The sequence below is a fragment of the Apium graveolens genome, chromosome 6, assembly GCF_009905375.1.
Source record: "Apium graveolens cultivar Ventura chromosome 6, ASM990537v1, whole genome shotgun sequence".
Classification (NCBI taxonomy): Eukaryota; Viridiplantae; Streptophyta; class Magnoliopsida; order Apiales; family Apiaceae; genus Apium; species Apium graveolens.
This window is the reverse complement of record NC_133652.1, coordinates 64,780,278-64,792,153: the sequence shown is the minus strand read 5'-3', so window position 1 is coordinate 64,792,153 and position 11,876 is coordinate 64,780,278. Positions and strand designations below refer to the sequence as shown.

The 11,876-nt window shown below is 32.6% G+C and overlaps 1 protein-coding gene across 1 annotated transcript; it reads right to left on the bottom strand.

Moving 5' to 3' along the window:
* Window positions 1-8,930: 8,930 nt before the first annotated feature.
* On the bottom strand, window positions 8,931-11,548 carry LOC141668959 (DNA-dependent metalloprotease WSS1-like). The gene is made up of 5 exons (XM_074476026.1): window positions 11,388-11,548; window positions 10,985-11,149; window positions 10,696-10,891; window positions 9,489-9,926; window positions 8,931-9,375 (listed from the first exon to the last, which is right to left on the bottom strand). Exons 2-5 carry the CDS (start codon window positions 11,137-11,139, stop codon window positions 9,181-9,183), a joined length of 984 nt encoding a protein of 327 aa, XP_074332127.1. The 5' UTR covers window positions 11,140-11,149; window positions 11,388-11,548; the 3' UTR covers window positions 8,931-9,180.
* Between the last annotated feature and the right edge of the window lie 328 nt (window positions 11,549-11,876).

Here is an 11,876-nt window from a genome sequence, read left to right as displayed (position 1 = left end):
ACAAAAATATATCTGATAATTTTTTTCCGAATACAAAACCAACACGTAGTGTTTGTTTTGTGTTTAAACTTTGGACATGATAAAATAAATATATTTATAATTAAATATTAATATTTATAATTAAATATTAATATTTATTATATATATTATATTCTATATATAATTGGAATAAGGGAATTTTGGTGGTAAGACTTGGTCGTTAGATAGGGTGGGCTGCACGTGCTAATTAACTATACCTATAATATAGATTATATTTATTTCATTTATTTTATTATTCTACTATAATATCTAATAATTTATATAACAAACACATTAGACAATTAATCAAGAAATTGAACTATAATTATATATTGCTAAATGATATAAAATGATATTGAAAGTATTTATAATATTTTTGAATAGATAATTTTCATTTGTATCTTATAAAATAACGAAAGCATTTATATTATATTTAGGTATAAATATTACATTATTTTGTTTTATTTAGTAAAAAGGAAAAATTACGAATTACCATTTAAAAAGTTTAGAGCATGTGAATCCTCAAAAACATAAAAAAGAGGAATACATATAATAATAATAAATCTATTAAAAGTCAACATTGAAATATAGATATAATAAAATACAATATAGATTATATTTATTTCATTTATTTTATTATAATAATTAATAATAATTGAACTATAATTATATATTCTTTTTTCTGAGAAAGAAGATGCAGTATTAATTGTAACGCCCGGGAAATATTATGTATTTATTTTTATCAATAAATAATTATTATGTGATTTTATGTGAATTTGGTGAATTATTTGATGATGGATAATAATATTTGGATGATTATTTCTGATAAAATTGAGATATTTTAATTTCCAATTATCCAGAATTAAATCTAGATAATTTTGGTATTTTTCTGGTAATTGTTGGATTATTATATGATTTTATGAGAATTTATAGGATTAATAATGATTATTCTTACATAATTATAAAATTTATTTTTGGAATTAGAAATCATCTCACTTTAATCATTTTTGCGTTTTTACAACCCGAAACTCTTCCGAAAACTCCTTCCTAACCTAATCTGATAATTCTGAACACTTTATGTATTTTGACTTTTTCGATCCGGGGTACGGTTTGACCTGTACAAGTCCCGGTGTGAAATTTTCGATACGCAAATCATTTTATATATCGATAAGAATCCATATTCTCAAAAGGCGAGACATTATCACCTTAATTTCGTATAAAGTATTTTATAGGGAGCTTTGTTTTGATAATTATCCAAATTCGGTATTAAAATCGTATCGTCTTTTTTAGTTACTTAGCGGCTAAGTAACCCATTTTCGGATCAGATATGTGAATGTAATTATCAAATTATTAAATAAATAAAATATGTGATGGTCTTGTCAGTTATGTGTTGCTGTGTTATTAATCGTTTGTGAATTATTAGACGCAAAGGTTAATTTTATAATTAATTATTGAGCTGTATAAACTTAATTCACTTTTAAAGTGATTTTATTGAATATTTATTCTTAAAAATGCTAAAATTGTTTCTAAAATTATTTATATTATTTTATAATTTTATTTATTTAAATTTTAATTACTACGATAAATTTTAAATATTATTTTGGGAAAATTTCGGAATTATGATACTCGTAATTACTCGTCAGATATTCCAAATTTTGAGTATCGTGTTGTTCGTTAATTCAATAAGTAATAAAACGAAATAAAGAAGGGGGCAGATTATTTATCGGGTATAACCCGTTTGTTCATTGCAGTTCATGTATTTCCTTAATCAATCACTCATCTCTCTTCGATCCTCTCTCATCTCGATTTATCTCCCTCGTTCTCTATCTCTGAACTCTCTCTACCTCTCTTAATTAATCTCTCCCGGTGTCTCCCCCATACTCTTCTTCCCCTGCCCTCTGTTTTTGTGGTTCCTCTTCCATCGCCGGTAAGCCGCCGCCTGAACTACGGTGGGTTTGGTGGCTTCGGTTCTGTTCTCGTTCGATTATGCATGTATACATATATTTATGTATTTGTGTATATCTGTGGTATGGGATTGTGCTGTGTGTGAGAATTGTGTGTGTGCCCTGTGTGTGTGTGTGTGTGTGTTTGTGCTGGGTGTCTGGTGGTGGTCGCCGGCCTTCAATGGCTGTCCGGCCGTACTTGTGTTGTTTCCAGTTGGCGCGTAAGGCGCGTGCGTGTTGTTGTTTGTGTGGTTCGAATATGCCTTGTTCAACTGTTAATTCGATTCTGAATTATTGTGCAGATATTAATTTGGGAATTATTGGATATATTGAATGCAGGAAAATATTTGATTGGAATTTGTGAAATAAAAATATATTCGTGCGGTAAATTTTAATAATTAATCGGTGAGATTCGTGTTGGACGCCCGTTATAAACAAGAACCCGCGAATTTTACCGCCGTCGGCAATGAGCCTCGGCGAGCCGACGGTGGACTATGATGATATAATCTGAGTCCTACGAATAAAAACATAAAAATACGGATAATAATAATAATTAATAATTGAATTGTAATGGTGATTGGGACTGGCGTATGGATTGTAAATTGAATGATTGGTTGTTGTTATGTTGTGATTGACGTCGATTTGATCTCGACGGGTAGGCTGATAAACGAAGGAGGCGCTGCCCGATTTTCAGGAAATTAATTCCGAAATATTGGGAACGTAACCTATAATTATTGGAAACGTCGAATAATCATATACAATTATATTATATGAACTGGACTGCGATTGAGACAAGATATTTTGTGAATAATCGATTACCCTATTTTTCAAAATGACAAACATACGTATTTTCCGAAATTAAATACCGAACCGATTTTCGAAGATGTGAACCGTAATTGCTATGTGTATTTCGATAATACATATAAATATGAATTCGGTTAGGAAATCGTACGGGTAAAATAGAATAGTGATTTGATGTAAGCTTAAGCGATTATCTGAATTAGGGTATTTCAACCCTGTAGGTTTTAGACGGAAGACCCGAGACATGACATCGGACTAGGAACGATCTAGAGATTAGACATCGAGATCAACGAAGTTCCAACCAAAGGGTCTGAATGTTGGGATCGTATCGAGAATAGGATAGTAGGTGGACGATAAAGCCGAAAGGTCAAAGTCGAACCAAAGTCAACCAGTAATAACGGTTAAAGCTTATTGAGGCAAGTATTCTGGATTTTTCTTTTAAAATACTGCAAGTACTCTTGGATTTCTTTTAAATACTGCAAATATTATTCGCTACTATTCTAAGTTCAGAATAGTTAAATGTTTTACATTTCGCTGCAATTACTAATATTATGCTTGTTCATTTATTCTTGTTCCTATAATTCAATTGCTCTCTTGAGCAAATACCCATTCGTTCGGGTTATTTGCGAACCCTAATTTGGGATATTTTGAAATCAAAATGATTTGATATCAAAATACTCTACGGGCTGGATTGTTACTATACAGGCTGGGTTTTACCCAGACCATTAATTATTAGGCCATAGTTGCCTGGGTGCCCCATATGTTGGTTGGGTCTATGCAGTTGGGTATAGATCCGCACAATCTCCTGACTGATCAACAGATTATAGTGCATATGTTGGTTTCTAGTGTCCAATCTAATTTATTATTGTTCGCCATTAATGGCATTCCCTCTTGAAATAAAATGTGATTATGGTTTAAAGTTATTCTTTCTTAGCACTCAGTTTCGGGAAATTACAATGTTTCTAAATATATTCAAGGTTCAGATTGTTGCTGCAACATTAGTTGCTCAGTGATAGTTAGGATCTTGAATGAATTGAGATCTTCTTAATTATTCAACCCGTCCTTATCAGGCTGGTTTAGCAGGCTAAGTCTATGGAAACTTAGTCGATAATGATGGATACTGAATAGTTAGGAATTTCTTGAACGTCGTTTTATGAATAGTTATTGCATTCATTGCTCAATTATGAAATGATACCAGAAGCTATTTTGAAAACACGCGATCTCTAAAGCTCTTACAAAAATGTCATTATGTCCCATGTGATTCATAGCAATGCAAATCAAATTGATTTTTAAGATAACGAGGTATATCCTTTAAATGATTTCGTGTTTCGCCCTTCAGAATATTTCAGAGATTTTGTCTGGAAGTTTTCTTTAAAATTAATGTTTGAAACTCAAATTATATACTTGCTGGGCATTTTTGGCTCACTCTTACTTTGTCAATTCTTATTTCTGCCAGAAACAGATAAGGATAAAAATGAATAGCTTAGATAGACAGCAGAAGTTCGAGAAATCTCCGCTGCGAGAGGTTGAAGAAGTTAGAAGAATATGATTCGAGCATTAATTCAGAGGTATTTACAATTGTATTTTAGTTGTTGTAAGTTGTAGAAGATCAGATTCTTGTTTCATACCATAACCTGTAAACGATCCGGATTCAAGGGGTTATTTATTTATTTCTTTATTCTATGTAAGGATTGTTTAGTGACACCAAATCTTGACCCCGGATTTGGGGTGTTACATTAATCATTACTCAAATCTGCTAACAATATAGCAGCTAAATCAGCAGGGACAGACTCCCCACTTGATCGACGACCTGAATAAGAACAAGCTGTCCTTGCCAACCAATTGACAGCCTTGTTCGCAGATCGTTTGACATAGAGAATAGAAACATTGTTTAAAGAAGCTAGTAGTCTCCTACAATCTGAGACAATCAAACCAAACGGAGAGCTCATATGCAATGCTTGACAAATAGCTTTGACAACTACTTGACAATCTGATTCAATAACAACTCCGTTTTTTCCATTTTGCTTAACCCAGCTAAGGACCTCTTTCACACCAACTGCTTCCGCCATGCTCGGATGCACATTCCCCAGAATCAACCTAGAGTTACACTCAACTACATTACCGCTATGGCCTCGCGCAATCCAGCCAATTCCAAAGCTATCATTCCCACTAACGACAGATGCATCTACATTGACCTTCATCGTATTAACCATTGGTAGCGTCCAGTGCTCCACAGAAGTACAAGACTCTTCTGCTCCGTAATCATCAGACTGAGCACGACTCCATTGATGAAGGTACACAATAGCAGACCTAACTACCCCATTAGCTACAGAACTTTTGCTTTGCCAAACTACTCCATTCCGGGCACGCCAGAGAGACCAGCAAATCATGGTTATTTGACAAACTTTATCCCTTCTATATCGATTCAGAACATCCAAAAACCAGTTGTAAAAATCTGAAGCTTGAATCCCCATAACCTCAACATCAAATCGATGCCAACAGAGGGACGCAAACGGACATTCCACCAAGCTGTGCATAATAGACTCCTCGTCCCCTCTACAGACTTGACATTCTACAGTAACATCCACGTGTTTCTGTCTTAACTGAGTCGAAGTAGGTAATATCCCCATACATGCCCGCCATAGAAGATGTTTTACATTAGCAGGAATTTTAAGATTCCACAACGACCTCCAAAAACCAAAGTTATTAGACTCATTCCATCTACCATGCATTCTTTGCAAGAAATTATAAGCACTCTTGACAGTATAGTTACCTGAAGCTTCCATGTTCCAGTAATGTTGATCAGGTCCTACCTCGTCACTGAGCATAACATTTTGAATAAGCTGCTTATCACAATCATTTAACAGATCATCAAGAATCTCACCATCCCAGACTCTCTCCCCCGTACACATTAATTGGTTAACTTTAGCTCCTACTAAGCCTGGGTGAGTAGAAGTGATGTAAGGATTATCTACGCAAGGAAGCCAATGTTGATTTAAAACCTCGACAGAAGCTCCATCAACAATGCTCCATCTACACCCTTCCTTAACTAAAGACTGTGCCTCCAATATAGATCTCCAGACAAAACTAGGATTATGTCCTAATGACGCTGTCAGAAACGAGCCATTAGGATAATATTTGGCCTTAAACACCCTGTTCATAAGACTAGAATCGTTAGCCATCAAGCGCCACCCCTGCTTGCCTAACATAGCGAGATTAAAATTTCGTAAACTTCGAAACCCCATGCCTCCTTTGTCTTTATGAATAACCAACTTATCTCGGGACAACCAATTAATACCCTTCCTTTGAGCTCCCGACGCTTGCCACCAGTACCTGCACATAATTTGTTCCATATCTTGGCAAAGTTTCATAGGAAGAAGAAAAACATTCATTGCATAACTAGGTAAGGTCTGGGCAACAGATTTAATCAGAACTTCTTTACCCGCTTTTACCATCCATCTCCCACTCCAACTCTCCACTTTACTCCTCATTTTTTCCTTCAGAAAACCCAGAACAGCCGTTTTATTACGACCCATGGTGCTAGGCAATCCAAGATATCTGTTGTGTTCAGTAGCAGTCTGCATTCCCAGAATTTCCACCACCCTTCCCCTCTCACTCACATCAGTGTTCGTACTAAAGAAAATAGACGATTTGCTGGCATTAACCTTTTGCCCCGATGTTCCTTCAAAAACTGAAAGCAATTTCTTAATGTTTCTAGCTTCCATCTCATTAGCTCGGCAATATAGATATGAATCGTCTGCAAACAACATATGAGAAATCACCGGAGCCCCTCTAACAATTTTACATCCACGAATCCAACGCTTTTCCTCAAACTTTTTGATTAGACTAAATAGTCCCTCAGCACACATAATAAAAAGATAAGGGGACAAAAATGTCCCATTCATTTCTATACACTTTTCTTTTTTGGATGTCTCATTCAATTTTATACCTTTCAAACTTACAAAAAATAGTAAAAATTTAATAATATAAAAATCAACCACATCCACTACTTTCTCCCACTACACTCACTTTATTCTCACCACTTTACCTAACTTTATATATTTTCTCATTAAATTTTTTTTTCTCTCTGGTACCACTACCTTACCAAAACTAATATTGTTTTAATGAAGGCCAAAGCATTTGTATAGAAATAGTTGGGACGGAGGAAGTATAAAATAACGCTAGAAGTATTATATTAATATAATACAAACAACAATTATATTTATAAAAAAAATATAATTAACAATTAAGAAATCATTTATTAGCGGGTTAAAGTAGTATCATTTTCTTAAAAACTTTGGAATGAGTAAGTTTGATTTAAAATATTGTTGAATAGATAATTTTAATTTTTATCTTATAAAGTTAGGAACACATGAGGAACGCATTTAGATTGAATTTAGGTATAAAATATAACATAAGTTTTGTTTGATTTTGTAAAATAAAAAATTACTGATTTTTTAAAAAAAAATAGAGTACGTGAATCTTATGAAACATAAAAACTAGAAAGAAATATAATAATAATAAAAACCTATTACAATTCAAAATTGAAGTACTAATATAAAAGAATACATTTAAAAGTACTTTGACAATTGATTGATAAAAAAAAGTACTATTACAAGTAGATGTAAAGTATTTTTTTCAAAATCATTACTAGGATAAAATTTTTTTATAAAATTTCATGAAAAAAATATATAAATAAAAGAAAAATAATTACGTAAATATATTATGTGATATGATTAAAATATTTTCCGTACAAGTTTACAAATTTATATTATGAAAAATCAGACAACAGAAAAATAAAATAAATTATAACGTATATGTTATATTAATATTTAGGCTTTGAAGGTCAAATATAAAAATATAATAATAACTAAATATATAAGTACAAAGTACAATTTTTTGAAAAAATTATTATTTTCGAAAAATATAAAACTTGTTTAGGAAATAAAATTATTATATTAACCTTTCATTAAAATAAATATTCAAAAAAAATAATGTAAAAAAATGATAATCATCCCGTACTTCGCACGGGTACAAAACTAGTATTTATAATAAATATATGTAAATATAAATATGTATATTTATAACAAATAATTTTAAAATATTGCATAGTATTATAATATTGTAAGTATAAATGATTTAAATGTATATATTTCAAATAATTTTGTAAATTTTTTACCTAAAAATTCAATATTTATATTTGTTTATTTATTTAATAATACTATATTAATATTCATTTTACAAGAAACACTACACAAGAACTACACAAATGAAACGGAGATATACTAACACCAACCTAAATGGGTTAATTTTGTATTTGGTCTTTTAAGTACACACAAAAATATAAGATACAAACAAATTGATTATGTTTAACAATTTAACGGAAGAATGGAGATGAAAAATTTATAAATTTATATTTATGAAAATTTATAAATTTTAAATTTACGGTTCGGAAAAAAGTATTTATGGTACAATAAGTATAACGTTAGAATTAATTTATCTTTATTTATTTAATTAAAATATAATATACGGTTAAATCAAAGTGTCAAAAAGTCAAATAATTATACCCATGTTTAATTATTATAACTTAATATTAATTTTATCTCTACTACTCAATAGTATCACAAAAGGTCAGGATAATTAGTTTGGAACTTAAATAGTACTACTACATTTTATAAAAATAATTCACAAAATGTGTATATAAAAATAAAATATTGTCTGAATAATAGATTAAAATATCATAATGTAAATACATAAAAATTCTACATTTGTCATTTTGTTACCTTTTAATGAAAAGTTTTAATAAATTTCTCAAAGAAAATAATTGTGATGAAAGTAAAATATAATGATTCGGATTCAAAAAAGAATATTACCTCAATGTTTTAGTTAATTAATAAATTATTTAGCCTTGCCAATCCATTCAAGTTCTAAAAAAATTTAACTCACTAGATCTTGCAAGTAATTTTATCTCTTTTTAATTGTCTCAAACAGCCATCGCCTAAAACCAAAAAAACAAATGCTGGTTATAAGAACTTTAAAAAAAAATATTTTTTTGTTGATGGAATTGGGATCTCGCTTTGTGTGTTTATGCTGTATAAAAAAGTAAAAGAGGGCTTCAAAGAAGCAGCACAAAGAGTAATACAATCAAGTCAATAATAGAAGAGGAAGAACTGCAAAGGCATAATAAAATACATGTTATGTGATTGCACGGTAAACATTTGAGCGCCAACAGGCAATATTTCAATCAGACTTGCACCTTACATTTTTGTTTCATGAGAACTATAAATACAAAAAAAGTGAACATTTATATCCTCAACCAAGGAAGTGAACATTTACATTGCAAAAGGAATCTCTGTCTCAATTTGGTTACCTTGAATAATGCAAGCAAAAATCTCCTCCTGTCTTTGGACTTCATGATTTAAGTACCAACATAAGGTCCACGCGAAAATGCAGGTGCGCCATATGAATATCTCCACTCTCCACATGCAAGACATTTTTCAACTTCAGTACTGTTATTCAGGGTGCAAAACTTGCAAGACCATACGTTTTGTTTCTTCGTTGTACGACTTTCATGCTTTGCATTTCCACAAGCTTCACATATCAGAGCTAGCGGCTATATGTACGAACATAACATTGTTAAAACTAGATGCTGATAATGGGATTAAAGTTACATTAATAAGTTTTCTCATTGTAATAGTAGTTTTTAAAGGAAAGCACTTGAGTTACCTGATTTGACAAAGTACATACACCACACTGCCACATTACTGCAGCATCTCTAGCTTCCTGACTACTTGTTGGTGCAACTGATGTTTCAGGCAATCTCTCTGCTATTGTAATAGAAGGTTTAATGGTTTCGGGAACTCCCTCGCTCTCTGAGGACTTCGATGTTTCAGTAACTCCATTGCTCTCCGAGGACCTTGATGCGCACCACAAATCATCCTTCATTCTCCTTTCTGCAGCCATAGCAGCAGCCTGAATTGGACTAAGTGCTGACTTAATGTTGCTATCACCACCAATACGCCTTGGCCCAGATGGCATCAGAGATCCACGATTGGCTCTGTTTTCTGCAGCAGCTAGGGCACTCTGTCTTAAGGATGATAGAGGGGGTTGTCGAGTATAACCACCCAATCGTCTCCCAGGAAGATCAAATCCCTGTTCACATTCCTAATAATGAAAAGAGAATAATGCTGATGAGTACTTAATATTTGGTGACAAATTAAGTGAATAACTACACATTTGAGAAGAATATAACTCTTACTAAACAACCACTTAAAAATGTGCACAGCAGGCTTCTAGCCTTCTAGCAAAACTAAAATGGAAATCACGCATTAGAGTAAATAAAAATATTATGTTCAGCATAAGCAAATTATGTATGTTTTATTCTAGCATTAAAAGTGACATGTTAGCCCATTCCAGGAGTGAGTCAAAGAACTCCTGATATTCTTCAGCAGTGTGCAGATAAGTGCATCCCAAGTGCTGGCTGACGTAATTTAGCAAGTCGGCAGCCTTACCTCGTGATTAATTAGCAAAAACTAACAGGAGTGTCTTTCAACTCTTTTTTTCATCATCAAGAACATTGGTTTCTTAGTAAAAAAAATTTTAAAAAAATCTAGTGTCAGGACAATGGCATACAGAGCATAAAACCCGCAAAAACCAAGCATTGTTCTTTTGTCGTTTTGAGTCTGGAATTATACCACTCAAAATTTTTACATTTAACAAAGACAAAACTAAACCTGATTTAAGCTCTAATAATTCGATGTGGTGTAGATGACATAAAATGAACTGGTTAACAGTTTTGAAAATCTTTATCCTGCGGTAAATCAGTTCTGAAACTCAAACTAGATTTTACGCATAACAAACTTTCGCTAAAAATAATTGTCTAGAACAGGTGCTGCTCAACCTATAAATTACTCAATATAAAGCTAAGGCTCACCTTTCTAATTTCATCCAAAAGATTATAGAAGTCGGCATTGTGAGGACCATGTACATTGTGGCAAAGTTCATGAAGCATCGTGTCAAGAATCTGATTGTAAGGGAGAAATTCCAGTTCATTAAATGGACTGCGCAACCTTATTTTAACTTCAGCACCTCCACCTACATTTAGCCCTAAAAGACCCGGATTCGCAGGGCTGCACATGGAAACATCAACTTTATATGTATTAAAATATAAGAATATTATTAAGACAATAGGACACCCAACACAAAAACACAAGTTTAGTTACCAAAATTCACAAAGGACATGAACTTTCCATCTGCGTTTGCGCATAATAGGCTCCACTTGTTTAGCAACCTTTTCGAGTATATCCTTGGCCTCGTTTTCTCTAACTTTCTTGAGAGTTTTAATTTCCCAAACTTTGTTAAGATCATTAAGATTCATTTCGGGGATTCTGCTTAAATTTAAAAACAGTTGCATGTCATTTCGAAACAAGTAAATAATATATGCTCATGAATAAATTTTGGGTAAATTAAACACAACGTGCTCATATGTTAGTAAATAATAGCTTGACATTTGCAATAATCTCATTATGATTGAAGTTGTATAATCCTACTATATATGACGATGATGATCAAGTGGATGAAGCAGAATTTGTGTAAGTAAATACGAGATATAGAATTATAACTGACCTGGGGGGATTAGAGTGATCAACTAGTTGAAAATGTAGGGGTAATTGGAAACTTTAAGTATATATATACGGAAGAAACAACGAATTAGGCGACTTCCTGTGCAAGAATATGCTGGGGGATGGGTCAGCAATGACGTGCGTGCGAGAGGACCAAGACCTGCAACCCAGAATAAACGAAAAGGGGGTGAGTATTAAATACTCCATAGCTTTTGGCTTGGGCTGTAATTCGAGCTGAGTTCGAGTTTTTTATAGTCGAGTTTTTTATAGTCGAGTTTGAACTTTTTTTTATAGAGTTGAGTAGAGTCTGAAAATAATCGAGCCTGAATTGTGTGTTCGAGCTCGGCTCGGGTAATACACGAGCCGAGTTCGAGCAGTTCGCGAGTTTTCAAACTTAACGAGTTTTTTAACGAGTTTTCGAGTCTAACGATTTTTTAACGAGTTTTCGAGTTTATCGAGTTTTTTCACATATTTTCGAGTTATCGAGTCCTTA

Bases quoted from the DNA above. Each gene is read 5' to 3' on its own strand.
- LOC141668959 (XM_074476026.1), bottom strand. From the start codon at position 11,139: ATGAATCTTAATGATCTTAACAAAGTTTGGGAAATTAAAACTCTCAAG. The intron at 10,892-10,984 runs GTAACTAAACTT...TTCCATGTGCAG, and splicing joins CATGTCCTTTGTGAATTTTG to CCCTGCGAATCCGGGTCTTT. The intron at 9,376-9,488 runs GTAACTCAAGTG...TCGTACATATAG, and splicing joins TATGTACTTTGTCAAATCAG to CCGCTAGCTCTGATATGTGA.